The sequence below is a fragment of the Gopherus flavomarginatus genome, chromosome 4 (genome assembly GCF_025201925.1).
Source record: "Gopherus flavomarginatus isolate rGopFla2 chromosome 4, rGopFla2.mat.asm, whole genome shotgun sequence".
NCBI lineage: Eukaryota > Metazoa > Chordata > Testudines > Testudinidae > Gopherus > Gopherus flavomarginatus.
The window spans coordinates 90,134,328-90,147,481 of record NC_066620.1 but is presented as its reverse complement, the minus strand read 5'-3'; the positions used below and the strand labels follow the sequence as shown (position 1 = coordinate 90,147,481).

Here is a 13,154-nt window from a genome sequence, read left to right as displayed (position 1 = left end):
GAAAAGGGTATTAAAATATCTGGAAGAATATAGGTTATGAGCTAATTGCATAATACGTTAATTTTTCAAGGACATGATAGGTTACTGTGGGCATGTTATTGATGTACAAGCCCTACACAAATCTCAGGAGAAGGAACAGTCCTGGACACTCCCCGGCCAAAGGATGTGTCACAGTTTAGATCATTTCTGGGATTCATCAACTACTATAGCCGATTTATACCAAACATAGCAACTCTTATTGCATCTGCTGAATTGTTTACTGCTGTCTGGTCAAAAGCAGGTTTTGTCATGTGAGTGTCAAAAAGCTTTTCTAGAAGCAAACAACAGGTCACCTCAGATAGTGGAGGGATAGCTCAGTGGTTTGAGCAGTGGCCTGCTAAACCTAAGGCTGTGAGTTCAATCCTGGAGGGGGCCATTTAGGGAACTGGGGTAAAAATCTGTCTGGGGATTGATCCTGCTTTGAGCAGGTGGTTGGACTAGATGACCTCCTGAGGTCCCTTCCAACCCTGATATTCTATGATAACCCACCCTTTCCCAACAAGTTAGTATGTGATGCTTCCTCACATGGAATTGGGGTGGTTTATGCCAGTACACCATGCCACAACTACTCCAATGTGAAGAAATGTGTTCTAGTCCTTGAGTAAATAACCACTGCTAACAAAAGCCAAGTGAGTGACTTCAGTAGACAGTATTGTGAAATGAAGATCTAAACTATTAATTTGTCTATCTGCACTTCTAAAGCACCCATCACCATGGTATCTGGGCACCATATATATAGCTGAGAGAAGGATCTAGTTCTCCTTTCTATTTTGAGCCTCTTTTTCAAATGGGATTAAGTGTGGTGGTTGCTTGCCCGGTCACCATACTTCTTCAGTACTGGGGAAAAGCCTGCTTCAAAAAAATCAGTCTTGTGCTCAGCCTCAGAAGACTCAGATTCATTCTGGTCTTTGGTGATAAGCATGTTTCGTCCTGAGGGCTTTTGATGGAAAATGCTTTCCCTATGGTCCCTGAATGTTTCTGGACTGTCAGCTGAAGTGTCCGTGTCAAACACAGCTGCCATAGTGGGTTAAAGGGGATAGGCAATTTCTGAGACACCTTGTCCCTTTCCCCACTGAGGACTTTAAATATTCTTTCAGTAAAATATATCAGTATTGAAGTCTTTGGTTCTCATTGTTGATGTTTGCTGACTGCCCGCCAGCTGAAGCAAAGAGTACCATATATTTGGTTGAAGAACAAAATGAATGTATCAGGGACTTTTGCTGCAAAAGAATAGTGAGCAATACGGAACATCTGTGCAAGATCCATTCCTGTTCCCCAAGCCCTCTCTGTTTCCATCCATGAAGGGCTTGCTAACAGCTAGCTGTATCATTATAATAAAACATAAAGGCCCAGTTTCATCTCAAGGCTCATGCTGGCTCAAATCATACTTATTTTTCTTTAGTGTAAACGCAGAAACCTGTATACAGTAAGGAATGGCCTTTCATGAACTCTCTGTCGCAAGGCCAGACACAACCTAATTCTTAATGTTAGAAAAGTACTTTGAAATGGAAAGTGCTACATAGGAAAGGAAAAGAGAATCCATGAAACTTGTGCTTAAGAAAATGGGATGCAAGTCAGCTTGGCAACGGATGAAAACCTAAAACTCTACTTTTCTTTCATTTTACTGGCTCCTGAGGTACTAACAAGAGCTGAGCCAGCTCTTCAAAGTTCACTTCAAAGCAGGTGTGTGAATTTTTACAATATTAAAATGATCTTTCATGGGTGCTCAGTGCCTGTAGTTTGAAAATGAATTGGGTTCAGATGCACAGTTGTCCCTAGGTATTAGCTCCTTTGTGAAGCCATACACAAGGGTATGGATTTGATTGGTTTAGGTGCATTCACACAAGTTCACCAAAACCAGAAGTGGGAGTAGTGGCCATGTGACATACCCCACTGAATATAATTCTAATATTAGGGTGATTTACAGTATTTCTGTGGAACCAATTACATCAGATAAAATTAGATTAGAGAGTTTTAAAGGCTTTAGCAGGCAGAAGCCTCAGAATACTGGCAGATACTCAGAGAGAGCAAAAGAGAGTTTGTGCATCCAGTTCTAACTCAAACTTTGTAGTTTTGGACAAAATTTGTATTAACGCTAGTGCTGGTTCATAAATTGAAACTTGTGCCAAGGCTTATTTTGAATCTCTGTAAAGTCTGAATCAAATGCTTAGCTGAGCTCTGCTGTTAATTTCATTGTGAGATGAAATGGACTGCAAAAAGGCAAATGATTGGTTACAATCCCATGTATCATTCAAACACTTCTTATCTGGACTGTTATATTTATTAACATGTTTGCTGTTCTCATTTCAAGTGCTGAAGCTAAACTAGTCAGTCACCTAAATAAAAACAACTAGCATCTGTAAAAAGAGTTGCTCTTGTCAGCTCTGAATTATTAAACTGTATATTCTATTATTAGAATAATTGGTCTTTAAAATCTGTCTACTTTATGCTTGTCTAAAGCACCCAGTAAGTAAGGGACTGATCCCAGTTCATGTTATTGCCACTTTGTGCCATCCCTGTGGTGCAAAGAAGCCACAAAGCTACTTTAACTGGGTGATTTATGATTCCGACAGCATAGGGCATCCCAAGCTGATGTACAGCTAACAACAGTTCTGGAAAACACTCTGCCAGCCCCATTGGAATAGGAGGTGCGCTGGAGGGGTAGGGACATGACCATTGTGCTCTGATCTGCTGCAGTGTTCCCTTTGCTGGGGGCCAAAAGATAGAGCAGTTGTGAGACTGCTCTAAATTACTCTGGGGGCAAATTGGCTGCTGGCAAATCCTGGCTTTGGAGAGCACAAAGGTAGCATAAAGCCTGAAAGGTATAGTACAACTCAGTCAGGCTCAGACACAGGGGCCTAATGCTTTTATAGAGAAAAGAAGAGCATAACAGTGGAAGAATCCAGAGGAGCAGACAGCTTTCCCCTGTTGTGTCTTTTTCCAAACCAAAGCCTTAAGCTTTGTTTTGCATTCATTATGAAATGTCACAGGAAAGCCTTCATTTAGAGCTGCTCCATTACATTCTAATCCAGCTCCTGGAATCAGTACATTAAGTTCTTCAGAGTGTAATGTGGTAATTATTCTTTGAACCTCTGGAAAGTGATTCAAATTACATCATAACGAGCCATCTGATTAGGTAAAACAGAAACAAAAAGTTTGAAAAAGCTGAGGATGCTGAATGGACCTTTATTTTCTGTAGTGTAAAAGCAGAAACGTGGATGCGAATCAAAAGGCTTTAATTCACAGGCCCTCTATGGTTGATCTCACTCCAGTAAGCTTTTTTGTTTTGTTTTGTTTTCACATGACAGACTCAGTTTCCAGCTGGCCTTTGCTAAACCTACCTAATCCCAGACTACAATTAGCAACAATATTGCTCTACTTACATTCCAGTCTACAGTCACAAAGAACAGGTGCCGTTTAATTTCTTCAACTCCATCGAGGCCAGCACCTGCCAAGACAACAATAAGAAAGAGTCAAAATAAAGCCAAGCCAGGAGGAACATGCTGTATTCTTTAAAACCATCACCAAAATATCCCTCCCTTCCCCTTGAAAAAAATTAGAAATTGTTTAAGCCATCACAAATATATACAAGGACATTTTGTTAATGCAAACATCACAGCCAGGAAAGAAAAACCCTTGAACATGTGAGTTTTGATTGTAGGCTTGTGTCAGGTCCGCCTGGCCAGTCTTTCATGCTCCATATTAGATAAGGAAATAGAATCATAGAAATGTAGAGCTGGAAGAGACCTCAAGAGGTCATCTAATCCATCCTCCCACACTGAGGTAGGAACAAGTATGCCTACACCAGAGGTTTTCAAACTGGGGGGCATGTCCCCCTAGAAGGGCACAGAGGAATGTTTGGGGGGGGGAGCAGCCCTATGCAATGGTGTTCAGGGAGGGAGCACCACTTCCACCCCTTGACCCTCCTTTTCTCTCTATTTTTGTCTGGACTGGGGAGGTGCCACCAAAACTTGTAACTCAAAGGGAGGCTTTCAGCTCAGAAAGCTTGAAAACCGGTGGTCTAGACCATCCCTAACAGGTGTTTTCTCCAACCTGTTCTTAAAAACTGCCAATGATGGTGTAATACTTTGGGGTTCAATCCAGAGCAATGAGAGATTGTGTCACTGCCTGCCCTGTAACCCTGGGTACCTGCCTTAAATGCTCAGCTGCTGTGGCTCACAGTTCAGAAACCCTGAAAGTGTGTGCTGTGCAGCCCTGATTCAGCACTCTGACCCTAGCAGCCTTCCTACAACACAACAGCCAGACACCGGTCTCCATCAGCCTTAGTTATTACTTGCAGAGTGACCCCAACACACTCCCAGTCCTGAATTTTCCCCTGTCCTGGAGTGTCCAGCCCTCTCCTGGAACACTCAGAGAAGTAATAAGGTTTATCATTCCTCTGAAGTGACAAAAGCACAGCTTTTTACTTTAACTGGAGCTAACAATCACTTCAATTCAAACACAGCACTGGGTGGGTTTAGTTTCAAAGAGAGAAGTTTATTAACAAAAAATTGGTTTTAAGTGAATTTACGTGCAAGGGATAAGAACAAAAATGGTTACAAGAAAATATAAGTAAAAATACGCTTTCTAATGGCTAAGATCTAACTTGCCAGCTACTCTCTTTGTTCAATATAGATTTCTTACTGATTTTTCTTTTTTCCAGCCATGGCTGAGTTTCTCTCAGTCAGGACCTTCCACAAACATACAAGCTGCTGGAGTCCCTTGTTTTCCTAGGTAAAGCATAATATCACTGAATATTCATCATTCCTCATATAGTGTTAATATGTACATTTCACAATGATATTAATCACCAGCATGTCACTGACTTTCACAAAAGATGTTACTCAATACACTTAATACAGTAATATTGTATACAATTAGTTGATACTTATCATTTGAGGTTCAGATCCTCACAAGAAGCTACCGACCCCACTCTCCAGGTTGATAGCTTTGTTTATATTTTATGTAAATGCACCTTCATTGTCTAGGCCTGATGACCAGGCTGGTCAGACAAACACATACTCCTTTCTCTACAACAGATTGGGCTTATGGAGACAAACATATTTCCAGCACATATCCATCACTCTTTGTACATAACCCCAACCTACATATGTAAGAATACTAATGATCTTCTCTACTGCTTATTTCTCTTTACACCTTTCTTCGCTCTATGTCCCTTACATGAAACAAAGAAACAGAAAACAATAAAACTATAGCCCTTCTTTAACATTTCCCAGTCTCTTTACTCGAGAATCTCTTGAAACTATTTTACCATTGCTAGAAGTGTGAAGTTTTCCAGTGATCTCTCACGTGACACCTTTTGGGGCATATACCATGACTACAGTGTGTTAGATGTAGTGAGTATGTCAGGCCTGACAAGAGTTGCTGACACACAATAGTAAACCACCAGTCGGATTAGCTACTAGCTACAGGCATCGTTCAAGGTTCTCCTGAGTCCATAAACTAAGGGCCATCTTTTACCCTTCTTAATATCCATACTACCTCAGTGCTTGCTTCACACCCATCTGGGTCACCCAGGCCAGTAGAGAGCTCTGTCAACCCAAGGTGTGAAACTCTTTCCATCCTGAGTCAGCCCTGCTCCCAGCAGAGTGCTGGCCCACCGCTTTCCCAGAGGCTGACTCCTCTCAGCAAGTACAGGCCCACAGCTATTGACCTAGTTGCGCCAGGATCCCATCACTCCTAGCAGATCCTGGACCCTAGTCCCTTTCAGCTTTGCTCCAGACCTACCAAACACTGACTCAGTTTCCCCAGTGAGGGTTTACTCCCTCGACCACTGTGTCTGGCTATAGTACACTTGTACCTGAGCCCTTGGCCTCAATCCTGTTACCTAATTACAGAAAACACCACACCAAGAACACACACTTCCCTGCATTCCCACAGCCAGACTCCTGGAATAACCTTTAGTGTTCATAATGACTCAGGCTACAGGACGGGTAATGGGATTCATCACATCCACATCTGCTAGCTTCTATCAGGCACACCCCATTATGTCCTTCTCCTTGGTCCCATGGGCATAACTTGCCACTCCTCTTCTGTTAGAGCCGCTTGCAATTGTCCTGGTCAGCAAGCTTCTGTTGCTCCAGCTCTGTCTCCTTACTCTGACACCTGGCCCCCAACTCTGTCTCTCCTCCACTAGCAGCCTTCTGCACTCCAGCCTCCACAGCTCTAATACTTTTGCCACTGCTGCTGCCTCTGCTGGATCATCTGTGGAACCATCTGCTTGATCTCTTGCATGCCCTGTAGAAGAAAAAGGGACCGCTTCCCCAGTCTGGAGCAGTGCCCCGTCTTGCTTCATGGCATATGAGTGTGGCATGGCTACCGGCTCCGATTTTTTCTGATCAGCTGCTGACAGAGCTCACTGCACACAGCTCTTCTAACTGCTTCTTGGTGAGTTCAGCATCTGTTTCTTTGCTCTTCCTGCCTTCTCTACGGCTTACTCCTCTTTACACCTTCCTTTGTTCTATGTCCCTTACTCAACACAAACAACAGAAAACAATAAAACTATAGCCCTTTTTTAACAGGTCCCAGCCTCTTTACTCGAGAATCATTTGAAACTATTTTACCATTGCTGGAAGTGTGAACCTCATTCAACCAGCAAACTGTATATAAATCCTGAATCAGTTGTGTCACAGAAGGGGATTCCACAGCCTTCCTTGGTAACCTATTCCAGCACTTAATTATCCTTATAGTTAGAAAGCTTTTCCCAATATGTAACCTAAATCTCCTTTGTTGCAGATTAAGCCCATTACTTCTTTTTCTACCTTCCATGGAAATGAAGAATAATTGATCACCATCTTTTTTATAACAGCCTTTAACATATCTGAACACTTATCAGATCCCTCCCCAAATCTTCTTTTCTTATAAACATGCCTAGCTTTTGCAGCTTTTCTTTATAGGTCAGATTTTCAAAACATTTTATCATTTTTGTTGCTCTGCTCTGGACTTTCTCCATTTTGTCCACAGCTTGAAGTGTGGCACCCAAAACTGGGCACAGTACTGCCGCTGAGGCCTCACCAGTGCTGAGTACAACAATTATCTCCCTTGTCTTACATACAACAATCCTGTTAATACACCCCAGAATAATAGCCTTTTTCACAGCAGCATCACTCCCTTGTCTCTCATTACATTTGTGATCAACTATAACCCCCAGCTCCTTTTCAACATTACTACAGCCTGGTCAGTTATTCCCCATTTTGTAGTTCATTTGATTTTCCTAAATATAGTATTTCGCACATGTCTTTATTGAATTTCATCTTGCTGGTTTCAGACCGATTCTCTAATTTGTCAAGGTCGTTTTGAATTCTGTCCTCCAAAGTGCTCCCAAGCTCCCAAGCTTTGTATCACCTCAAATGCTGTAGGCATACTCTCCACACCATTATCCAAGTCATTAATGAAAATACTAAACAGTACTGGACCAAGGACTGAACCCTGTGGGATCCCACTAGATATGAAATCCCAGTTTGACAGCAAACCATCAATGACTACTTGTTGAGCATGTTTTTTCAACCAGCTGTGCATCCACTTTATCGTAATTTTATGTAGGCCACATTTCCCTAATTTGGTTATGAGACTGTCACGTGGGACTGTGTCCAAAGCTGTACTAAAAATCAAGATATATTCTCTTCATAGTTTCCCTCCTATCCACTAGGCCTGTAACCTTGTCAAAGAGGGAAATTAGGTTGGTTTGGCATTTGTTCTTGACAAATCCATGTTGGTTATTACTTATCACCCTATTATCCTCTAAGTGCTTACAAAGTCATTGTTCAATATGTTCCAGTATCTTCCCAGGTATTGAAGTTAGGCTGACTGCTCTATAATTTCCCAGGTCCTCTTTGTTCCCTTTTTTAAAGATAGGAACTCTGTTTGCCCCTCACCAGTCTTGTTGGACCTCACTCATTCTCCATGAACTCACAAAGATAATTGTTTTGATTCGAATACCCGATGACGGTCTGGGTCTTTGGTGGCACTTTGGTGGCAGGGGGGTCCTTCCCTCACTCTGGGTCTTCTGTGGACCCCCCGCCGCCAAAGTGCTGCCGAAGACCCGGACCGCCACCAGATGAGTAAAAAAAGTTAAAACATTAAAAAGGCACTAAGGTGTGGGGCCCGATTCCAAGGCATTGGAGGAATTGGCCTAAAGCCAGCCCTGACTGGAAGGCACTCAGATACTACAATGAGGAGTGTGATCTAAGAGCCTTATAGAACAGAGAGAACAGAATAAAACTAGGTAGGACTAGGAGTCCAAAGGGCTTCCTGACATGGGGGCAATGGTATTACTGCTACCCAGCACTTACAGATATGCATTTGTAGCCATCTCGTGAAAGTAAAGTTTTATTAACTCCAGTTTACAGATGGGGAAACTCTGGTGCACATAGTTAAGGCTCAAATGTATACAAAGAGTCAGCTGATTTGGAGTACCTCAAAACTGGTTCTCATTTGTATTGGCATCAAATATACCAATATCATAGATACTTTTTGTTCACTAACAACTTTCTTATGTTTCTTACGTATACTATTGATTATTTAGCAAAACTCCATGGGGTTTGGCAGCACATGTCCAATTCTTTCATTACTTTGCTTTATGTCCTCATTTAATATCTTGTTTATTCTTTCAGCACATTTAGTTTACTGGCTTGAGGAAAATCAGCAGGTGTTCAGTAATAATTAAACAACTATCAGATTTGACTGAGTGCGCCAGGTGATTGGTTGATTTGTTTTTATTAATAGCATCTTTCATTCTCCCATGAGGGAAAGTTACACCTGGAGATGAAGAGTCTGCATTGTAATTTTGGAGCCATTTCCTGTGAGATGCTGAGCATCTCCAGATGTGTTGAGCATCTCAGTTCCTACTGACATTAGTGGGAACTGAGAACACTGAGTACCTTGCTGTGGGTGCTCAGCACCTCAGGGCACTAAGCCTTTTATTTGCAGTACTTGTACTTCCTAACATGCAGTTTTGTAAAAGGTCTTGTCAACTCAAGCTTTTGTAAAATGTGACATCTGCTTTCGATGCACACAAGACATTATTAGTGTTTGCCAAAGTGCTCTGATCAAGAACTGCATCCTACAGCCTAATTAACATTGGCTAATGACTAAGTATTAAAAACAAATATTTCTTGCATATTACATACAGAGCTGTCAGCCATATATATGGGAAAGCTGACCCAATAGGTGTGTTTACAGTTTTGATTTGTTCCCCCCTGGTATTCTGAACACAGAATAGATTGCTGCCCGAAATCAGTAAATACAAAAACTTGGCCAGCGACAAACCTTGTTCCATGGATTTCTTATTAGGAATTTTCAATCATTATCCAAGTTCAAGGACAGTCCAGATTGTCTACTAAACATATATGGCAGGTCTGCTTCTGATTTCACTGACACCAGTATAGCTAAGTAGAAACTCCACAGAAAAAAAAACCAGAGTTACACTAATATAAACCCAGCATCAGAAGAGTATCAGGACCAACAAATGTGCTTAGAAGAACTGGAGTCTATCCCTGACTGTGCCGAAGAATGCTTATGTGATGCTGGGCAAGTCACTTAAACCCAAATTTCTCACAGGTGATCACTACCTGTGTGTTTCTTACATTATGGTTGCCCAACTTGAGACACTTTGGCCAGATTTGCAGAAGTGCTGATAGTTCACAGTTGCAACTGAAGTCAATGGGAGCTGTGCTTTGAACATATAAAATGCCATAAAAATGCTAAGTTTTCTGAACAAAAAATCAGGTCTTCAGTGTGTTAAATTGGGCACTGAAAATCAGTCAACACTTTTGACTTTAATCTCTCTGTGCCTCAGTTTCTCAACTATAAAATTGGGTCTAATGCCACCTCTCACCTAAAAGAAGTGCTGTAAAGATTATTCACAAGTTGTTTGTGAAGTGCACTCAGACATTACGATGAGAACACCAGGGAAATGCCCATGAGGAAATTAATAATTCTGTATTCAGTGCAGGGTTTGAATGGTGTGTGGTTAAGCATAAAAAGAATATTGAATGACTACCCCCACAGTGAGCATTGACCATCTCATGCAATGAATGAGGTCAGGCTCCTGTGGAAAAAATAGTATGTGATCATATAATTAAAGATTGTGAGTAAAATTTTCAAGAGTGCCTAAGTGACTTAGGAGTGTAAGTCCCATTTTAAAAAGGAGTTTTAGGTGCTTTGGAGCCTGTGTCTCATTAAAGCCAAGGGAGACAAATTGAGATTGGATTGGCAATGCTAATTCTGGCCTGTCCTAACTTCTGAGTGCTTGACTTTGCAACCTTAACTTTCTTTTTAACATAGCTAATGAATATAATTTTTAATTGATTTAATTGTTAAAAAAGGGTCTGATTCAACTGCCATTGGAAAGTTCCCACTGATTTCAATAGATGTTGGATTAGGACCAGTAATAGCCAATAAATTTGCTTCAACAAATATCACCTCAGTAGTTAAGCAACATTTCGGTTACAAAAATCAGAACAATATTGATTTTATTCGCTTCATCTTTGTAATCCAATAGAAAGAGCAGTTACTTACCCTAGTGGTTATCTGAGATCTTGTGGTCAGTGTGACTTCCTCTGTAGGGCTACATGAGCCTTGTGTGTGAGAGATTGGAAATTATTGAATAGCAGTGTCTGTTTGGCCTGTGCATGCACCCCTGTGCCTTCTCATGCTCTTGTGTGAGGACATAAAGGAGAGAGTGGTCCCAATCTCTTAGTTCTCATGCCATTCGAAGCCTGTGTTAGTTGAGGACTCCGAAAGTGAGGATTGAGGGGTGTTTGTGATTACAATATCTCGAAGAACCACAGTTTCTGTAGAGTGATTGTTCTTTCTTCTTTGAGTATGTGTCAGTGTGGATCCTGCTGCAGGTGATTAGCAATCACTTCCCCTCAGGATGGTGGGAATGAAGAGTTTCAGCTGCATCAGTGATTGGAGAACTGTTCCCTTGAACTTGGTGGCTGCTCTGGCTGCCATATCAAGAGCATAAGATCGGAAAGTTTCTGAAGCAGGGGACAGATGCAGCTTGTGCTCTGGTGGAATGTGCCTGGCTATTCAAATGGAAAGGCTCTCCAGACAACGGATAACTGGTGGAAATGCATTACATGATCCACTTGGAAATTCATTGTGGTGAGATGGCTTGGCCTTTGGACAAACCAGAAATGACCACAAAGTGGCAACGAGTCAGACAAAACTTCATCTTGGTCCCATTATGGTAATACAGCGGAGCTGTGGATATGTCTAAAGTGTGCTGTTTCTTCTCTACCATTGGTGAGTGTGGCTTTGGGAAGAAGAATAGCAAGATAATTGATTTTTGGTGATAGTCTAGACCATGTTGGGGTGAAATTGAGGTGTAGTCTGAGTACCGCTTTGTCCATATGAAAGACTGCAGTCCAGCTACGAGAGTCTAGTGTTCACTGACTCTCTAAGATGAGGTGATAGCCACTACAAAGATCCTCTTGATGATAAGGGGTGCACAGCATATTCTGTCACTGGTTCAACAGGAGGGTCCATATGCTTCAGAAGAATAACAATGAGGTCTCATGAGGGAGTCAGGTCCTTAAATGGAGGGCTATTATGAAGAAGGCGCTTAAAGAATTTCAATATGTTTGAGTGTGACTGTGCTGGAGTGTGACACACTGATAATGCCAGCAAGGGAACTTTGAGAGAATTAAATGACAGTTTGCCTGTTTCAGGAAAAGCATAGTCTAGGATCTTCAGTGTTGCTGCCTGAACTGGGTCCAAACCATGCTGGGCTGCCCATACAGAAAATCTTTTCCACTTCAAGGCATAAGTCTTCCTGGTGGAGGATTTTCTGCATTGTATGAGAATCTTTTGAACCTGTAGGGAGCAGTCGCTCTCGGTATTGTTCAAACAGCCAACATCTGAGCCATCGAGTGTAACAGCTGTGGGTCTGGCTGCTAACTTTGATTCTGTGATATGTCCAGGCAGGCCAGGAGGTGAATGGGATGGCACAGGGCCATCTGTAGCAGATGTGACAGCCAAAACTGTCTTGGCCAATAAGGGTCTACCAAGCTGTCTGTAGCCTTGTCCCTTGATCTTGGACATTATCCTGGAGAATTGTTGTCTGGGCATATATGAATCCTCCAGATCACTGCAAAAGAAAAGCATCTGGCAATAATCCCAGGCTCATGCCTTTTCTGGAACAGAAAGTCATGCATCTGACATTGTCCCCTGTGGTGAATAAATCTATTATGGGGGTCCTGCTGAGGTAGAATATGAGGTCTATGATAAACTCCTTCAGCGACACCTTGTGGTTGGTCACTGGGTGACTGCTTAAGAAGTCTGCCAGGCCTTCACCGAGCCCTAGGAGGTTTAGACCCAGTGGGATTATCCTGTGTTGATGTCACCACTTCAACAGCCTGACAGTTTCTTGGCAGAAGAGGAGATGATCAGGCACCTCCTTGTTTGTTTACATCGTGCATCACCAACATGTTGTGTTGCAGGATTTGCACTGCGGAGTTCCACAGAACAGGTAGGAATGCTATGAAGACCAGTCTGATGTCTCCCAGCTCCTGGCCATTCATCTGTAATCTCAGGTCATCCTGACAGCATGCCCTTGCATCTGTAGTGGTTCATCTGGGTGCTCCAGCCCACTGAAGCATTTGTGATAAGTGTCTGTTGGGGAGGGGCAGAGAATGGGACCAGAGATCGCAATGCCGCTACCAGTGCCAGCACAAGTTTCTTTCTTGGCACAAGCAGCAAAGACTCCTGTGGCACCTTATAGACTAACAGACGTTTTGGAGCACGAGCTTTCGTGGGTGAATACCCACTTCGTCAGATGCATCTGACGAAGTGGGTATTCACCCACGAAAGCTCGTGCTCCAAAACGTCTGTTAGTCTATAAGGTGCCACAGGAGTCTTTGCTGCTTTTACAGATCCAGACTAACACGGCTACCCCTCTGATACTTTTCTTGGCACAATTTTTTCTGCACCAGTCTTCAACAGAGATGCGGGATGTCCACTCACAGGATCTCAGGGTCTGATGAGACTCATGAATTCTTCCAGAAGATGGAGTTTGGCCCCATGTCCCCCTACACAGAAGAAGCACCTCCTATGTCCATCTTTTAAGGGGATTCGTCCATAGCAGGATG

At 42.5% G+C, this 13,154-nt stretch overlaps 1 protein-coding gene across 5 annotated transcripts in view; it reads right to left on the bottom strand.

Moving 5' to 3' along the window:
* RPS6KA2 (ribosomal protein S6 kinase A2) overlaps positions 1-13,154 on the bottom strand; it is a 463,478-nt gene that overhangs the window by 73,104 nt on the left and 377,220 nt on the right. For all 5 annotated transcript variants that reach the window (XM_050949056.1, XM_050949058.1, XM_050949059.1 and 2 more), the window contains one exon: positions 3,423-3,487. In XM_050949056.1, the coding sequence (XP_050805013.1) occupies positions 3,423-3,487 (65 nt within the window). The remainder of the gene's footprint in view (positions 1-3,422; positions 3,488-13,154) is intronic.